The 13,068-nt window shown below is 53.6% G+C and overlaps 7 protein-coding genes across 7 annotated transcripts; 5 read left to right on the plus strand and 2 right to left on the minus strand.

Annotated features, from left to right (window-relative positions):
• Nucleotides 1–158: 158 nt before the first annotated feature.
• Nucleotides 159–533, minus strand: CPAR01_14390 (uncharacterized protein; the record flags this gene model as incomplete). The annotated part of the gene is made up of 1 exon (XM_060498641.1): nt 159–533. The coding sequence occupies one exon, from the start codon at nt 531–533 to the stop codon at nt 159–161; it is 375 nt and encodes a 124-aa protein (XP_060342702.1).
• Nucleotides 534–1,285: 752 nt separating this feature from the next.
• CPAR01_14391 (DnaJ domain-containing protein) lies at nt 1,286–2,239 on the plus strand (the record flags this gene model as incomplete). The annotated part of the gene is made up of 1 exon (XM_060498642.1): nt 1,286–2,239. One exon carries the CDS (start codon nt 1,286–1,288, stop codon nt 2,237–2,239), a length of 954 nt encoding a protein of 317 aa, XP_060342703.1.
• Nucleotides 2,240–2,417: 178 nt separating this feature from the next.
• On the minus strand, nt 2,418–4,307 carry CPAR01_14392 (PET112 family protein; the record flags this gene model as incomplete). The annotated part of the gene is made up of 1 exon (XM_060498643.1): nt 2,418–4,307. One exon carries the CDS (start codon nt 4,305–4,307, stop codon nt 2,418–2,420), a length of 1,890 nt encoding a protein of 629 aa, XP_060342704.1.
• Nucleotides 4,308–6,059: 1,752 nt separating this feature from the next.
• Nucleotides 6,060–8,140, plus strand: CPAR01_14393 (uncharacterized protein; the record flags this gene model as incomplete). The annotated part of the gene is made up of 2 exons (XM_060498644.1): nt 6,060–7,494; nt 7,551–8,140. The coding sequence occupies 2 exons, from the start codon at nt 6,060–6,062 to the stop codon at nt 8,138–8,140; spliced, it is 2,025 nt and encodes a 674-aa protein (XP_060342705.1).
• A 2,410-nt stretch (nt 8,141–10,550) lies between these two features.
• On the plus strand, nt 10,551–11,015 carry CPAR01_14394 (uncharacterized protein; the record flags this gene model as incomplete). Its single annotated transcript, XM_060498645.1, has 1 exon — nt 10,551–11,015. One exon carries the CDS (start codon nt 10,551–10,553, stop codon nt 11,013–11,015), a length of 465 nt encoding a protein of 154 aa, XP_060342706.1.
• A 543-nt stretch (nt 11,016–11,558) lies between these two features.
• CPAR01_14395 (uncharacterized protein) lies at nt 11,559–12,164 on the plus strand (the record flags this gene model as incomplete). Its single annotated transcript, XM_060498646.1, has 3 exons — nt 11,559–11,649; nt 11,709–11,792; nt 11,854–12,164. 3 exons carry the CDS (start codon nt 11,559–11,561, stop codon nt 12,162–12,164), a joined length of 486 nt encoding a protein of 161 aa, XP_060342707.1.
• Nucleotides 12,165–12,467: 303 nt separating this feature from the next.
• CPAR01_14396 (uncharacterized protein) lies at nt 12,468–12,812 on the plus strand (the record flags this gene model as incomplete). Its single annotated transcript, XM_060498647.1, has 1 exon — nt 12,468–12,812. One exon carries the CDS (start codon nt 12,468–12,470, stop codon nt 12,810–12,812), a length of 345 nt encoding a protein of 114 aa, XP_060342708.1.
• Between the last annotated feature and the right edge of the window lie 256 nt (nt 12,813–13,068).

Genomic DNA, 13,068 nt, shown 5'->3' on the forward strand with positions numbered 1-13,068 from the left:
GTTGTTGCGCGAAAGGGCTTTGCTTTCCCCACTTCGCGATGTGTATCGAGGGGCGAGTCGTGCTCGGTAGGTATTAGGAAGTAGACAGGTACTGTGGGAGTCAACGACAACAAAGAAGGGCAATCGTCGTTGAAGAATATTCGATATTCGCGGGATTGTCACTTGTCGCGTGGGGGTTCGTCGTGGGTTCCGTGGCCGGAGGGCAGCTGGTTGGAAGTGTGGATGGATGACCGGGACTCGGGCAGAGTTTCGGTGCAGGAAAGTCGAGGGATGTGGTTGGTGGTTGGTGGTAGTGGTGCGTTGTTCGTGGGTTGCGCGATTGCGAAATGTTTGTGTCGTTTTTGGATGACTCGGGCTACTGAAACAGCGTAAAATGTGTTTCGTCCACGAGGTGCAGCGCGAAGAGGATTGTGGGATGGTGGTTGGGTTTGCGTGGTTGAGAGGAGTATGATTGTGTGTGTGGTTGTGTGGAGGAAGAGTCGCCTGGGACCTGGAAGCAAGTTTGTGGTGGTGAATCCCCGGTCCCAGTGCATTCGGTGCGCATCAGCTGTGTCGTCGGGGCGGGACCCCTTGCCTTCCTGGTCTAGCGCTGCAGGTGGAGACACGTGACCTTTCACCGCAGGTAGTCCTTCCCCTACTTGAGAGTCTTGTCAGTTAGGTAAGGGCCTCGCGGGAGCTCTTTCTGCTTCTTGAGAGTAGTTCTATCAAGTTTGGTTTTGGTGTACGCATGCCGAATAAGCTTAAAATGCTCAATGTCTCTCAACACAACGATCAAAGTGCGGAAAGTGTCAGGGTAGGTCTTGGATCATGGGTGGTGACATTGACACGACCCAGCTCACCGAGAGCTTCTCCCGCCATGTCATTCGTCCCTTACCGACCTCACCCCGGCTAGCCCTCCCTCAGCCGATTGGTCTGATCCCTATCCTGTATGGAGTAGGCACAGTACGTACTCTCCTCTCCGTCCCCGCTCCACTCGTTTCCTGCAGCGGAGCTATCGGATCGGCTTGGGGAGGAGCACTGGCAGACTGCAGTAACTGCCCTGGGAGGAAGACCACCCAGGAGTCTGAGCACTGAGCACTGAGCACGAATGCGTCAATTGGACGAGCCGCTGGTGCAAGTCGAACCACCGGCGTCCAAACTCTCTCACTCCCCAGGCCACTTACATCGCCGAGCTCTCTCTATACAAACCCCGACGACGACGCCTCAAAAAATGCTCGTCCTCGATCCCGCCCCTCAACCTCCCTGAGATACCTTTCCCAGTTAATCTACCTATTCAACCGCAGCCATGGTCCTCAAGACGTCCTCGGCATTCGCCATCTGCTCCAGCAACAACGTCCTGAACCTCTTCACCATCCCCGCACACCACACATCCATAACGTCACCACCCTCACGACGACCATCCTCCGAACACCCCGCCTCACACAGCACACGATCCTCAACCTCACGATCCTACGCAACAGTACACCACAAACCTCCTCACAATGGATCATCAAAAGGGAAAGGCGGCACCGGCAGCCCATGGCCAACCTGCAAGAACCCCACCCCCTACGACATCTTCGCAATAGACAAAGCAGCACCCTACACAAAAGCCCGCTTCGCCGAGCTCGTGAAACAATACCACCCAGACAAACACCACGCAACAGCCCTCGACTCCCTCCCCGCAGCAACCCGCCTAGAACGCTACCGCCTCATCGTCCTCGCAAACGAAATCCTCAGCTCCCCAGACAAACGCCGCGCCTACGACGCCTGGGGCTTCGGCTGGCACATCCCCGGCAAGACAGGCGCAGCACCGGAAGACATCAACGAAGTCTACCGCCGCGCCGATAAAGCATGGCGCCACGGCTACGCACGCAACGGCGGGGACTCCCCCGCCATGAACGCGACCTGGGAAGACTGGGAGCGGTGGCACGAACGGCAGGCTAACGGCGGAACGGAGAGGCAGAAGCCAATGTACATGTCCAACGCCAGTTTCGCTGCGCTAGTTCTGGCCGCGTTGGCGGTGGGCACGGTGGCGCAGACGACGAGGATGGATAATAGCACAGCGACGTTCCTTGAGAAGAAGAACGCTCACGAGGCCAATATTAGCGAGGCGCTGAGACGGCAAGGCCAGGCTGTGGCTGGCAAAGGCCGGGAGGAACGTATCGAGCGGTTCGTGAGGGAGCGGGAGAATATCAATTTTGGGTTCATGCCGAGTAAATTAGACGTTCGGCCGGCGGCGTCAACGAGCAGTCCAAAGTGAAGGTTTCTTGAGACTGGGGAAAGGGGAGGCTGGAAATACCCTGCTATCTTACACTCGTATTATCGAGTTCTTATGATGTTATGATACATTGTACAATATAGCGTGCATAGATGCACGTACATGGGGTCAAATATTCCCCTCCAGGAGGCAGAAAAGAGACTCAAAAAAGAGAAAAAAATCAGTCCTGACGCGCGTCTGTCCGCTCCTTGATGAGCTGACGCATGACCTTTTCGGCGCCCGAGGGATCGATCCGCTCCGTCTCGCCGATGCGCATCATCTTGCCGACGAGGTACATAAGCTTGCCCTGGGGGTACTTCTTCTTCTTGTCCATGAACTCCCCCAAGACCTTATCCTCCCCTTCAATGACCTCCTCTGCCAGCTGCCTATACTCTGGTTCCGTCATCTCCTTGAACCACAAGGCGTGTGTCTCGATGGCGTCCGTGACGGAGTCGAATTCGTTTAGGTTACCGAGATACTGAGCCACCAGGAGCTCCTTGGCGACCTTACCTGTGATATCCCGCTTCTGGAGGTGGAAGAGGATCCCGGCCAGTGCGTAATGCGGCACCGCTTCGCAGGAGCCATCTGGAGAAATCGCCAGCGTTCGCTGAGCAGCTTCCGGGTCGGCCTTGTCCGTCGTCAATCGACCCAGCTCATGGAGGATCCAGTTGCCGGCGAGGGACGCGTAGTCGTGCAGGTTGGTCTTCAATCCAGCGCTCTCCAGTTGATCTCGGAGCTCGTCAACGACCTTGTAGAAGAACTCGAGCCTGCCGCCATCGTCGAGAGACATGAGGGAGACGGCGTCCTTGGCCGTCAGGCCATAGGTCTCAATCAGCTCCGTCAGCTCAATGTCAGGTAGCTCCTTGACGGAGGCCCTGATATAATTCACGAGATCTTGGCCAATCACCAGAGGCCCCAGATCGGGGTCCGGCATGTAGCGGTAGTCCACCTCACCTTCTTTGCCTCGCAGACGGCGAGTATGCTTGGAGCCCAGTGTCCAACCTCTCGTCTCGCTCGCAATCGTCTCGCCCGCATCGAGCGCCTTGATCTGCCGGTCGCGCTCGGCGATGATGGCGTCTTCAACGGCCTTGATCGTGCTCAGGTTCTTGATCTCCGTCCGCGTACCGAGCGGGGTATTCGGGTCACCTGTCCTCCGCACCGAGACGTTCACATCAGCACGCAGACCACCCGTCTCCATCCCGGACACGCAGGCATCTACGGCATTTAGCAGCATCTGGATCTTGCGGACGAACACGGCGGCGGTGCGCGGGTGGTGGAGCTCCGGCTTCGTGATAATCTCAATCAGAGGCATGCCTACACGGTTGAAATCGAGCCAGGACACGTCGTTGGGCTGCGCCAGCGTCTTGGCGGTGTCCTGCTCCATCTGGATCTGCTGAATGCCGATTGTGACACTCTCCCCGTCCTCCGCGGCGATGCCGTCCCTAGCAGTGAGCTCGATCTCGCCGTTACGAGCAAAGGGCTCATAGTACTGCGTAATCTGATACCCTGATGGCTGGTCCCACCAAAAGTAATGTTTCCTGTCGAACCGGCTGACGGGTTGAATGTCGCAGTTGAGAGCACACGCCGCGCGCAACGCCGGTATGAGGGTCTCCTTTTGGAATCTCGGCTGAGAGCCCGGCATGGCGACATCGAACAGCGCGACGTGGGAATTTGGATCGTCACTGAAAGACGTCGCAGCCGGCGAGAAGAGCTTCCGTGCCGTGTTGAGCTGGGCATGGATCTCAATACCGACGGTCAACTCCCAGCCATCGACGGTCTGGTTGCTTCCCTTTGGCTTTTGGCCTCTTGTCTCCTTTTTGAGCTGCTTCTTCTCTTCCTTGAGCTTCTTTCTTAACGGCACCGGCGGCGCTTGTTGCGATGCTGCCGTCGCGGTCTGAGCTGTAGCGTATGCTGCCCTCGATTCTCCAAGCCGAGGAGCCGATGACAGGGCTAGAGCGGAACGGGCCGGTAGGCGGGTGTATGGTCGTCGGGTCGAGGCCAGGCAGCCTTGGCGGGAGAGTTGGCCGTGGAAGAGGTAGCGGGCCAGCTCGCGGGTCGGTATGCGCGCCATTCTGGGAGACGGGTGTCGTTTCGAGGTATAATCGGTGGTAGTGGCGGTCTTTTGCGGGTTTGTTCGGGGGCTGCGAGCTTTGCGCTCTCGTTGGATTGGACGGCCGAGATTTCAAGGTGACTGGAAGTGTAAAAATCAAATTGCTTGGCGCGTATGTTGTACACCCTCCTCTACGCAGGACTCGTGTCGGTCGACCAGTGGCTACGAAGCTTCTCTGGATGGGGGTGATTGGAGGGGTAGACTTGGGCGGGCAGGAGGTTCAGACTTGTTGCAGTTCGCCACCATGCGACCATTGAAGGTTTGCGTTTGGATCGTGTGCAGCTTAGCTGGTGGTCGGGTCGTCGGTGTCTCCCAGATTGGTCTTTGGGATAGCTTGCGATAGCTTCATGAGAACCTGGAAGCTCCCGTCGCATCAAAAATGGAATGGAAGCTCCCAAAGATACGTACCCTTATTTTTCGGGCCGCATGGGCTTCCGGGCCTCTTCGGATCCGTCCCACAACGGAAGTGCCAGGTTCTCAAGCTCGGGTGCTGACATAATGGTGCATTGCATCCATCCCCTAAGGCAAGGCAAGAATGGCGCACATGCGCTGGAAATCAGTGGAGTGGGTGCCACGCAGACAAGCCATGCCGCCATGCCGCCATGCAGCTAACGTTTGCCCGTCCGTTGTGGGAACGTCCCACGGCACTGGAATGGAACGTTTGGGTCGCCGTTTACGCTTCCATTTCCGTGTCTCCTGTCTACCTTGGTACTTCAACATTACCAGGGTGTTTTCTACGTGCAAGTTGCTCCAAGTTATTCTGCCTTTGACATATCTCGATTCAATCGCATCTCAACTGCAACAAGGTTCAGTCAATACGGAGTACCACAACGTCAAGCCCACCACCCGAATGCCACCACATGCCACCACATCCATCTTTCAGCTCAGCCCAACGCCAGTGCCCGTCCGTCACACACACAGAAGTTGGAGCTCGCTGGTCCAGTATTCCTGGTCATCTGAAACAAATCCGTCAACGGCTGACACACTCTTCACCCGATCACACGGCGCTGCTTTTCCACGTTTTCTTGCATTTCCTTTCCTTGCCTCCCATTCTCCCTTGCCCCCTATCGAGAAGCTGAAGCAGTCGCTCCAACGATGAAATTTCCATCCCACCAACTGCTCTCTCTCCCTCCCATTCTGCTCTTAGGGAAATGATCCTTCAGATGCCAGTCGCCACTCACACAAACTCGATGCCCGCTACCCTCACCGCGATGCTACCGCAGTCTCTGCCGCTGTCATCCTGAAGCCGTTCCCCAGAATCTGAACTGAACGTCCCAGGAGTTCCCCAACCCGATCCCGTCCCTCCCAAACTTCTGAGCAAGCGTTTGAGGGCACACACATTCCTCAACTCTCCTTTATTTTCGTCGTCTGCTGGAGCCCGGCACTCCCTTGTGCGCTTCTCATCTTCACTGTCAACCAATGCGACCTTCTAGTAATGTGTATTAAGCTACCGCGACCTCGTGTGCGACTCGCAGTAGCCCTAGATCTACTAATCTGAGACATCCTTCGCCATACAACGGGCCACATTCCAGCTCGTGTCAGTTCGAATATCCGTAAATTGCTATACCTACTCGAGCGATCCAGCTACTCAACCGCGAGGGACACCCTAACTTCGGTTCGGCGTCCCGTTAAGCTTAACTCAAGGGAGAGATTCGCCCAACTCCTGATCCCGACGTCCATCACTTGATTAGGCCGTACACTCAATACACCAGAATGTCCACGGCTTATCACCCTCCTTCGGTGGCCGATGTCCCTGTCACCACCATGGACGACTGCCACACCACAGATCAAGGGTGGCTAGCCTCGGACCCGGTCGACGAGCTCATGCGCGTCGTCGACGCCGTCCCGGCGCCGGCCCCCTCGTCGCCGTTTGCTCAGGCCACCAGCGATAAGACCGTTGTGCCTAGAGATTATCCAGACCATCACATGCCGGCCGACAACACGTCAACGCCAGTTGGACTCCCGCGATCGCGCCCCAGGAGCGCAACTGTCCGGAGGCACTCGTCAATGCCCGCCCCCAACCCAGACTCGCAGACGCGACGTCGCATCTTTGGCATGGAGCCCACGCGATCTGTCTCCGATCAACTCATCACTACCGCGGATCAAGAATCTTCCTCAGATGAGACGGTGATCCCTGCCGAGAAAGAACAGGACCAGGAATCACCAGTCCGCCCAGCATCACCTACAGAGTCTACCCTCACCAGCTTCACAGCTCTCACTGAGAGAACTCACGGCTCCGGCAGCTCCAGTGGCAGCGGCTCAACCATCACTCAAGCATCGTGGCCCAGGCGCAGAGGAAGTGAAAAGTCGCGAGCCCACGACAAGTCATACCTCAAAACTCGTCGCCAAAGCCGCTCACCAAAGACCCAACAGCAGCTCTCCTCATCAAACGTCTTGAGCTACCTCGAACCAGACTCACCCAACATAACCCCTGAAGCCATCCAGCGCTCCGTCGAGCAGTCGTCCTACTGGAGGATGCCCGACCCCGCCGCCGCAAGCTACCAGTCGCCCTCGACGCGGAGCACAACCTCGACTGCCTCAAGCAGCTTCCAGAGCGATGTCTTCTCCGAGATGGGCGCCGGCGACCAAGAGACCGACAGGAGCAGCAGCCCAGATCACAGCATCTACGGAGACTCTCCCTCCATGCCCGGCAAGTTCGAGGTCCCCATGCCCCCCGGTCACGGACACGGCCAACGGCAGCGCGACTACCGCCACTACGGCACCCCCGAGATGCCGCGCGGGACCGCAAATCTGCCTCACCTTCCACCCAACGCTCTCCAGCCCCGTCTCCCCGGCACGCATCACGGCCACCCAAAGCACCTACCCAGGGCAGAGAAGCTCCCGCTCACGGGGTACGAGCTGATCGCTTCCAAGCTATGCGCCGGCGACGACACGGAGAGGTCAAGCATCAAGCCTATCTACCGGCGCTTCGAGGCTCTCAACCACCGCCTGCTGCTTCACCTGCAGGACGAGCTTGCCGAGCTGGAGGAGCAGCTCCACCGCCTCGACACGGCCGACACGCAGACGCGGCGGATGCAGAACTGCTTCCTGCCAGCATCGAGGAGGCAGGACTCCCTCACCGCGGGCGAGCTACAGTGGCACAAGACGGATATTCTAGGCAAAGTTGGCTATAAACTCAGTCAATACAGTAAGTCACCCCTCATGTTAATCCCACAATTTTCCCTCCCTCTAACACGGCCATAGACCACGTCCTCTCATCCTTCAAAGAGACACAGCACCTACCCAACCCAGACCCCCAAGACGTAGACTTCTACCGCGCCTACCTCGCAAACCACAATCCCATAGTCGAAATCGAAACACGCTTCCTCGATCCCGCAGACGACCTCGTCTCCCTCGCCCGCCCACCCTCTTCATCATCATCCGCCTCAAGCTCCAGCTTCTCGAGCGACGACCTCCGCACCCCTCAACCGCGCAACGCAAAACTGCCCTCCCTTTCCTCCCTGCTGACTCCAGAAAGTCAAAGCGCAGATAGGGCGGAGCGTATCCGTCGCCTGCTCATCTCAGCTCTGACGGGGTACCTGCCCACCCTCGCCATCGCTTTTGCCGCAGCGTTCTTGCTGCCGATTCTCGCGTTTGCAGTGATTCCGGGGTTCGTGGGGCGTATGGCTGTTGTGTTGCTTGTTGCTGTTGGCGTTGCTGCTGGTGTGGTGCAGGCGGGGTTGTTTAGTAGTCTTGGGGCGGATCGTCCTGCGAAGGTAGCTGCTACGGAGGGGGTATTGGCTTCTGGAGTTTATGTTGGTGTTATGGCTGTTGTTGCTGGGATCTTGGGGTGAGGGTAGGAAAGAGTGTAATGTGTGGTTTGATGGTTTGAGGACTTAGTGGTAGATGATGATTTAATGATGAATGATACCCCTTCCTCAATTATATCTTTACTTTCAGGCTTTCTTCATCTGCATTCTGAGTGACTTCACTGCGATACCTTGTGTTTCTTCATTCGTCGCACGACTTTTGGTTTACGAATATCTACATCGCCAATGGGATTAACTTATTCTTACTGTCGAAGTACTGATATGTCCCAAACTACTAGTGTTACCTTCGTCCTTCACCTTTAAGAAACCATCTTCATTTTCCACTTACAATAATCTCATTGCGAGATTGCAATCCACCAAGAGAGACGTTCCAACTTCATCTAGCATCAGCCTATATTCCCTCCATCAGTCTCTCATCCAAGTTCGCTGAACGCCTCAGTAGATCTCACGCACTGCCTTCGCTTTCCTCGTCTCCGAGAACGTCGTCGTAGGCGTACGGCCGTCCTGCTTTCCTCATGCTCTTGAAATTGCTCATATAGGGGTCATTTAGGGTCGGCGCGTGATGCTGAGCGTCATAGCGAAGGACGCAATCAATCTAGAGAGCCCTCACTCGACGACGAATTGTCAAATATCTTTGCGGGAAATTTGGGGAAGCATAATTATTTCGTCTCATGTTCATACTCCGTCAGGCTTAAAAGTGTGACTCCCAACGAATCTATGCTTCACTCGTAGAAGAGTGTGGTGTTTATCTACGCACATCTAAATCTGATGTTTAATTGATTCAAAAGTTCTGTCTATCCATTTGCCATTCTGCTTAGCCTTTCTGTCAAGACAGAAAAGAACAGTGACAATATCAGGACATATTTTAACGACTGTGCATGTTTTTACTTGTAGCTAGGGGCTCTGACGAGACGCAGTCAATCCTCAGCCTCACATCTTCAGCCTTGTTGACCAGCTTGCCGACCACAGTGGTACCGAAACCACACGCCGCTCTGCGAAGGGCTACTTTCACTTTCTCACATATTGCCACCTCGTTCATTCAAATCTGACAAAGTTCCAAATATTCATGTTATAGCCGCCGGGATAATGCCATCAAATGTTCTCTACTTGTAAGTTGTCAATCCGGCATCCCACTCCATAGTGGTAGTAAAACAAACGATCAAGCGCGGAGTTGGCTTGATTGAAAAACAGAGATGCCCCCTATCATCGATCTATTACAACAATATCGCCTGGCCAAGCCTACAAGGACTGCAAAATAATCCCATGTCTTTCCAGATGTTCCTGTGCTCTTCTGGACTTTCCTGCACTGAAGTCGAGTTGTCGGCACTAAAGGTCAGCTTTTTGACTTGTTTATTGATTTCAGTCCCCGCCCAGCGAGTAGCTGGACAACGGTCTCTTGAAAGCATTGCACATTGCCATTAGGCTGTCTTTATGATTCGGTTTACTATACTTGCCTTATGTCTGAACAGACTTCACCCCAGTCTTGTTTTTCTCCATCACATTTCTGCACCCAAACACCTTTGAACACTATATATTTGCTTAACTGTCATCAGCCTTATTTTCTCTATTTCGTCTCATTTCATGGCTCTTTCTCATGTAAATAATATTCGAATGAGCATCCAATGAAGCAATTTCGTCCAAACAAGCCTCTATCTGAAATTTGTCCAAACACCACGTCAGTCAATAGAAGAAAATAGTCATCAGACGAGCGCTTCCATCCCTAGTGGATGACAGCTAAAAGACAGGCCCAGGCAGCCTGAAATGCCCATCCTTTTCTTCACCTTTTGCCTCCATTGAAATGAACTCAGATCAGCAATCTAGATAGTCCATCACCGAATGCTCTCACACCAAGACCAGCCACTGCTATTTTCTGCTCTCTCCTTTTTTTCTTTTTTCACAAAGAGAAGTAGTTCATCTATCCCATAATTGTCTGCTCCCGCTCTTTCCGCCTGCTCTCATCATTTTCTTCTGCTTTCATATATCATTTCTACATCACCCGAGTTCCAGCTCCAGCCCTTTTCATGATCTGCCTTGCCCAATCAACCGAAGCAAATGAACCCCTCATGAGAATTTGGACAAGTGTGATCTGCTCTCGCCAATTCAAGTCTATCTCTGCTCTCCTGAGTTCCCGCCTGTTCTGTGAGCTGCTGTGCCCATACTAAAAATACGAGCGCGAGTCTACCCAGTCTCATTTTAAGGAAGCCTTTACCTCCCAAAGTCCTTTGCTCTCGCCTCATTGTCAGCTGTTATTCCCGCTTCATAAACCACCCAAGCAACCTATCCTTATGGGCAAATCTCTTACCATGGAGCTCAACTTGCCTGCTCTCGCTCTTTGTGAAGAATTTCCCTCTGGCCTCCTTTCTCTGGCTTAATATGTGATTTGCCTGTCACATATCTTGCCTCATTCAAGTACGCCATCTACACGCTAATTTTGATGTCCATGCAGTTCACACCTTATGCTTTCTCACCCTCTGAATCTGAACTCAAACAGCCAGCCGCATCTTTGTTCGTGAGCCATTATTCCCTCTTCTTGAGTATCTTCATCAACATCTTCATAACCAAGAAGTCTGGCTCTCACTCGTCTGCTCTCGCTTTTTCTGTGATCAACTTCGCCAATCTATTAAGCAACATATGCAGATCACCAACTTCAAAGGCATGTGGCTCAGATCGTCTGCTCTCGTCCTTTGAGATGACCTGTGATCAACTGGCTCTCGCCTTATTTGTAAACTATCTTGCCATATCATTGTACCCTCCTCTCCAAATAGTATCTCACTCTTATCACCAAGTTCATGGGTATGTGTTCTGGGCCGCGTCTGCTCTCGCCTTTTTAGATTTCCACCCGCTGGCTCTCGCTTCTTTGGTGAAATTCTGCGTGCCCTGGCTCTCGCCTTGTTTATGAACTTCTGTATCCCCCAGCTCTCGCCTCATCTGTGATCTACCCGCCTCCAGTCTCACTCAAACCCGCTCTTTTCATAATAAATCTGTGATTTAAGTCATTAGATCGACCAATGAGAAAATTCCGGAGCACCTTTTTCTCTTTTTAATCCCCGTTCATAGCTCTCGCCTTCAAAATCAGATGTTCAACCCGCAAAACCACCCCAATCGGCCAATCACCAGTTGATCCAGAGGTACGTACGTACCTCCAACTATCACGAACTTCCTCCTCAACAGCCTCGTTGTTGACACGGCCTAAGGTATCGAAAAGGGTGGTTCAACCACCCACCCAGCCCTGAGTGATCCCGTCGCCTTTGCCCTCCTGCTGCCCTCTACAAAAAGATCTTCTCTCTCCCCTCCCTCTCCTAAACTTCCCCTCCCTCTCACCCACTCTTCAACTTCGCAGATCCGTCACACACTTTTGCCCACAAGCAACCGCACTTTTGCACCTTGTATCCCATACACACTATCCATACCACATACTCCCTCCACCCAATCAACCGTCAAGATGCGCGCCTCTTCCATCGCCAAGGGTTACACCTTCTACCTGGGCACTGGCCCTACGATGACCGCCATGGTTCAGCATGATGGCGCCTCTGGTAAGTTTCCCTTTCTCGAGCATTCGCGCAGCGCAGTATCAAGGCTCACACACATTCAGAGACTGGCTCGTACGAGCTCACCACCTTCATTGAGGATCCCGGTCTGGGTCACGCTACCGTCATCGAGTCGAACCTGTTCACTGGTAAGTCTGAATTCCATTTATTCTTTGGGATCACAATGTTCTAACACGTTGGGTTTTCCAGTGGTTACTTCGTCCATGTGCTCGATGACCACCATCCAGGTCTGTGACCCGATTGAGGTCACCCACACTCTCAGCGTCTCTGAGCCCACTGAGACCGCTGGCACCACCACCTCCATCTTGGAGTCTGCTTCGAGCTCTTCTGCTCAGAAGACCAGCACCTCCTCCGAGATCAAGGGAACTTCCAGCACTGTCAGCATGACTGGCACTGGCACCCAGACTGTCGTCACTCCCACTGCCTCGTCTGAGGCCTCTCAGACCGAGATCATGGTCTTCTGCGCCATCGCTGGTGCAATCATCATGTACTTCCTCTAAGGAAGTCAAGTCTAGCTATGCACTCGTTGGCAGTTCCTCACTTGGAATGGCCTGAAGGAAATGGATGGACTAGGGAATTGGTTTGAGCCATTGAGCTAAGGAATTGGAACTTCATCAAGGATCACGGGTTTCAGGTTCTTCATAGGCATACAGGGTCCGAATGCATACAAGTAGCATTTGTGTCAAAGGCCTCATTACAGAAAATTGAGACTACCTCGTCACAAAATTCTCTCTTGATTCCTCATTGTTTGACTGCATTCTTTAATGTGACTTTGCCTTGCTAGTGAGGTGTTTAATCCCATGATGTGTGATACTATTGTCGCCGGCCAGGACCGTTCGCGATGCCATTTTGAGCCTTATTTTGGTGTTTCCCACAAAATGAGAGGTGAAGCTGTCACACCGCCGCCACGATGTGCCGCGCTACTGGAATTGCACATAATATTCGTAAGCGACATCACCGTCATTCAGCAGTGTTCGCGCAAGACGACTGTAGTTCGCTCCAGCAGTCCGTATGGTGTACCGCCCAAGAGACTCTCGTTATGGTGTTTTGAGGCCGACAGAGACGACGCGCTTCGTAACGAGGTTCGCGGCATGAAGGTTGGACTCAGAAGCAAGGATATCACCATTCCAAAGCCTCAATCCTACTGACAAAGCATTCTGCTTTATAGATCACGACGTCCATTGATGAATATCGCAAGACGTTAGCGTAATCGAAAAACACCGGAGCCATCGCGACACTGAGACTAGACTCGCAGACCAGATTATCACGATTCCAGAGCATCAATTCTGCGAACGGAGCAATCCATCTATCTGCTCATCCATAGATCAGCATCGCCGAACTACAGCACCCTCTATACTATTACGAAGCCATTGCGGCATTCCATAAGCAGTGCTGAGGCTCGGA

The sequence above is a fragment of the Colletotrichum paranaense genome (genome assembly GCF_030867605.1).
Source record: "Colletotrichum paranaense strain IMI 384185 chromosome Unknown Scaffold_15.1, whole genome shotgun sequence".
In the NCBI taxonomy this organism is placed as follows: domain Eukaryota; kingdom Fungi; phylum Ascomycota; class Sordariomycetes; order Glomerellales; family Glomerellaceae; genus Colletotrichum; species Colletotrichum paranaense.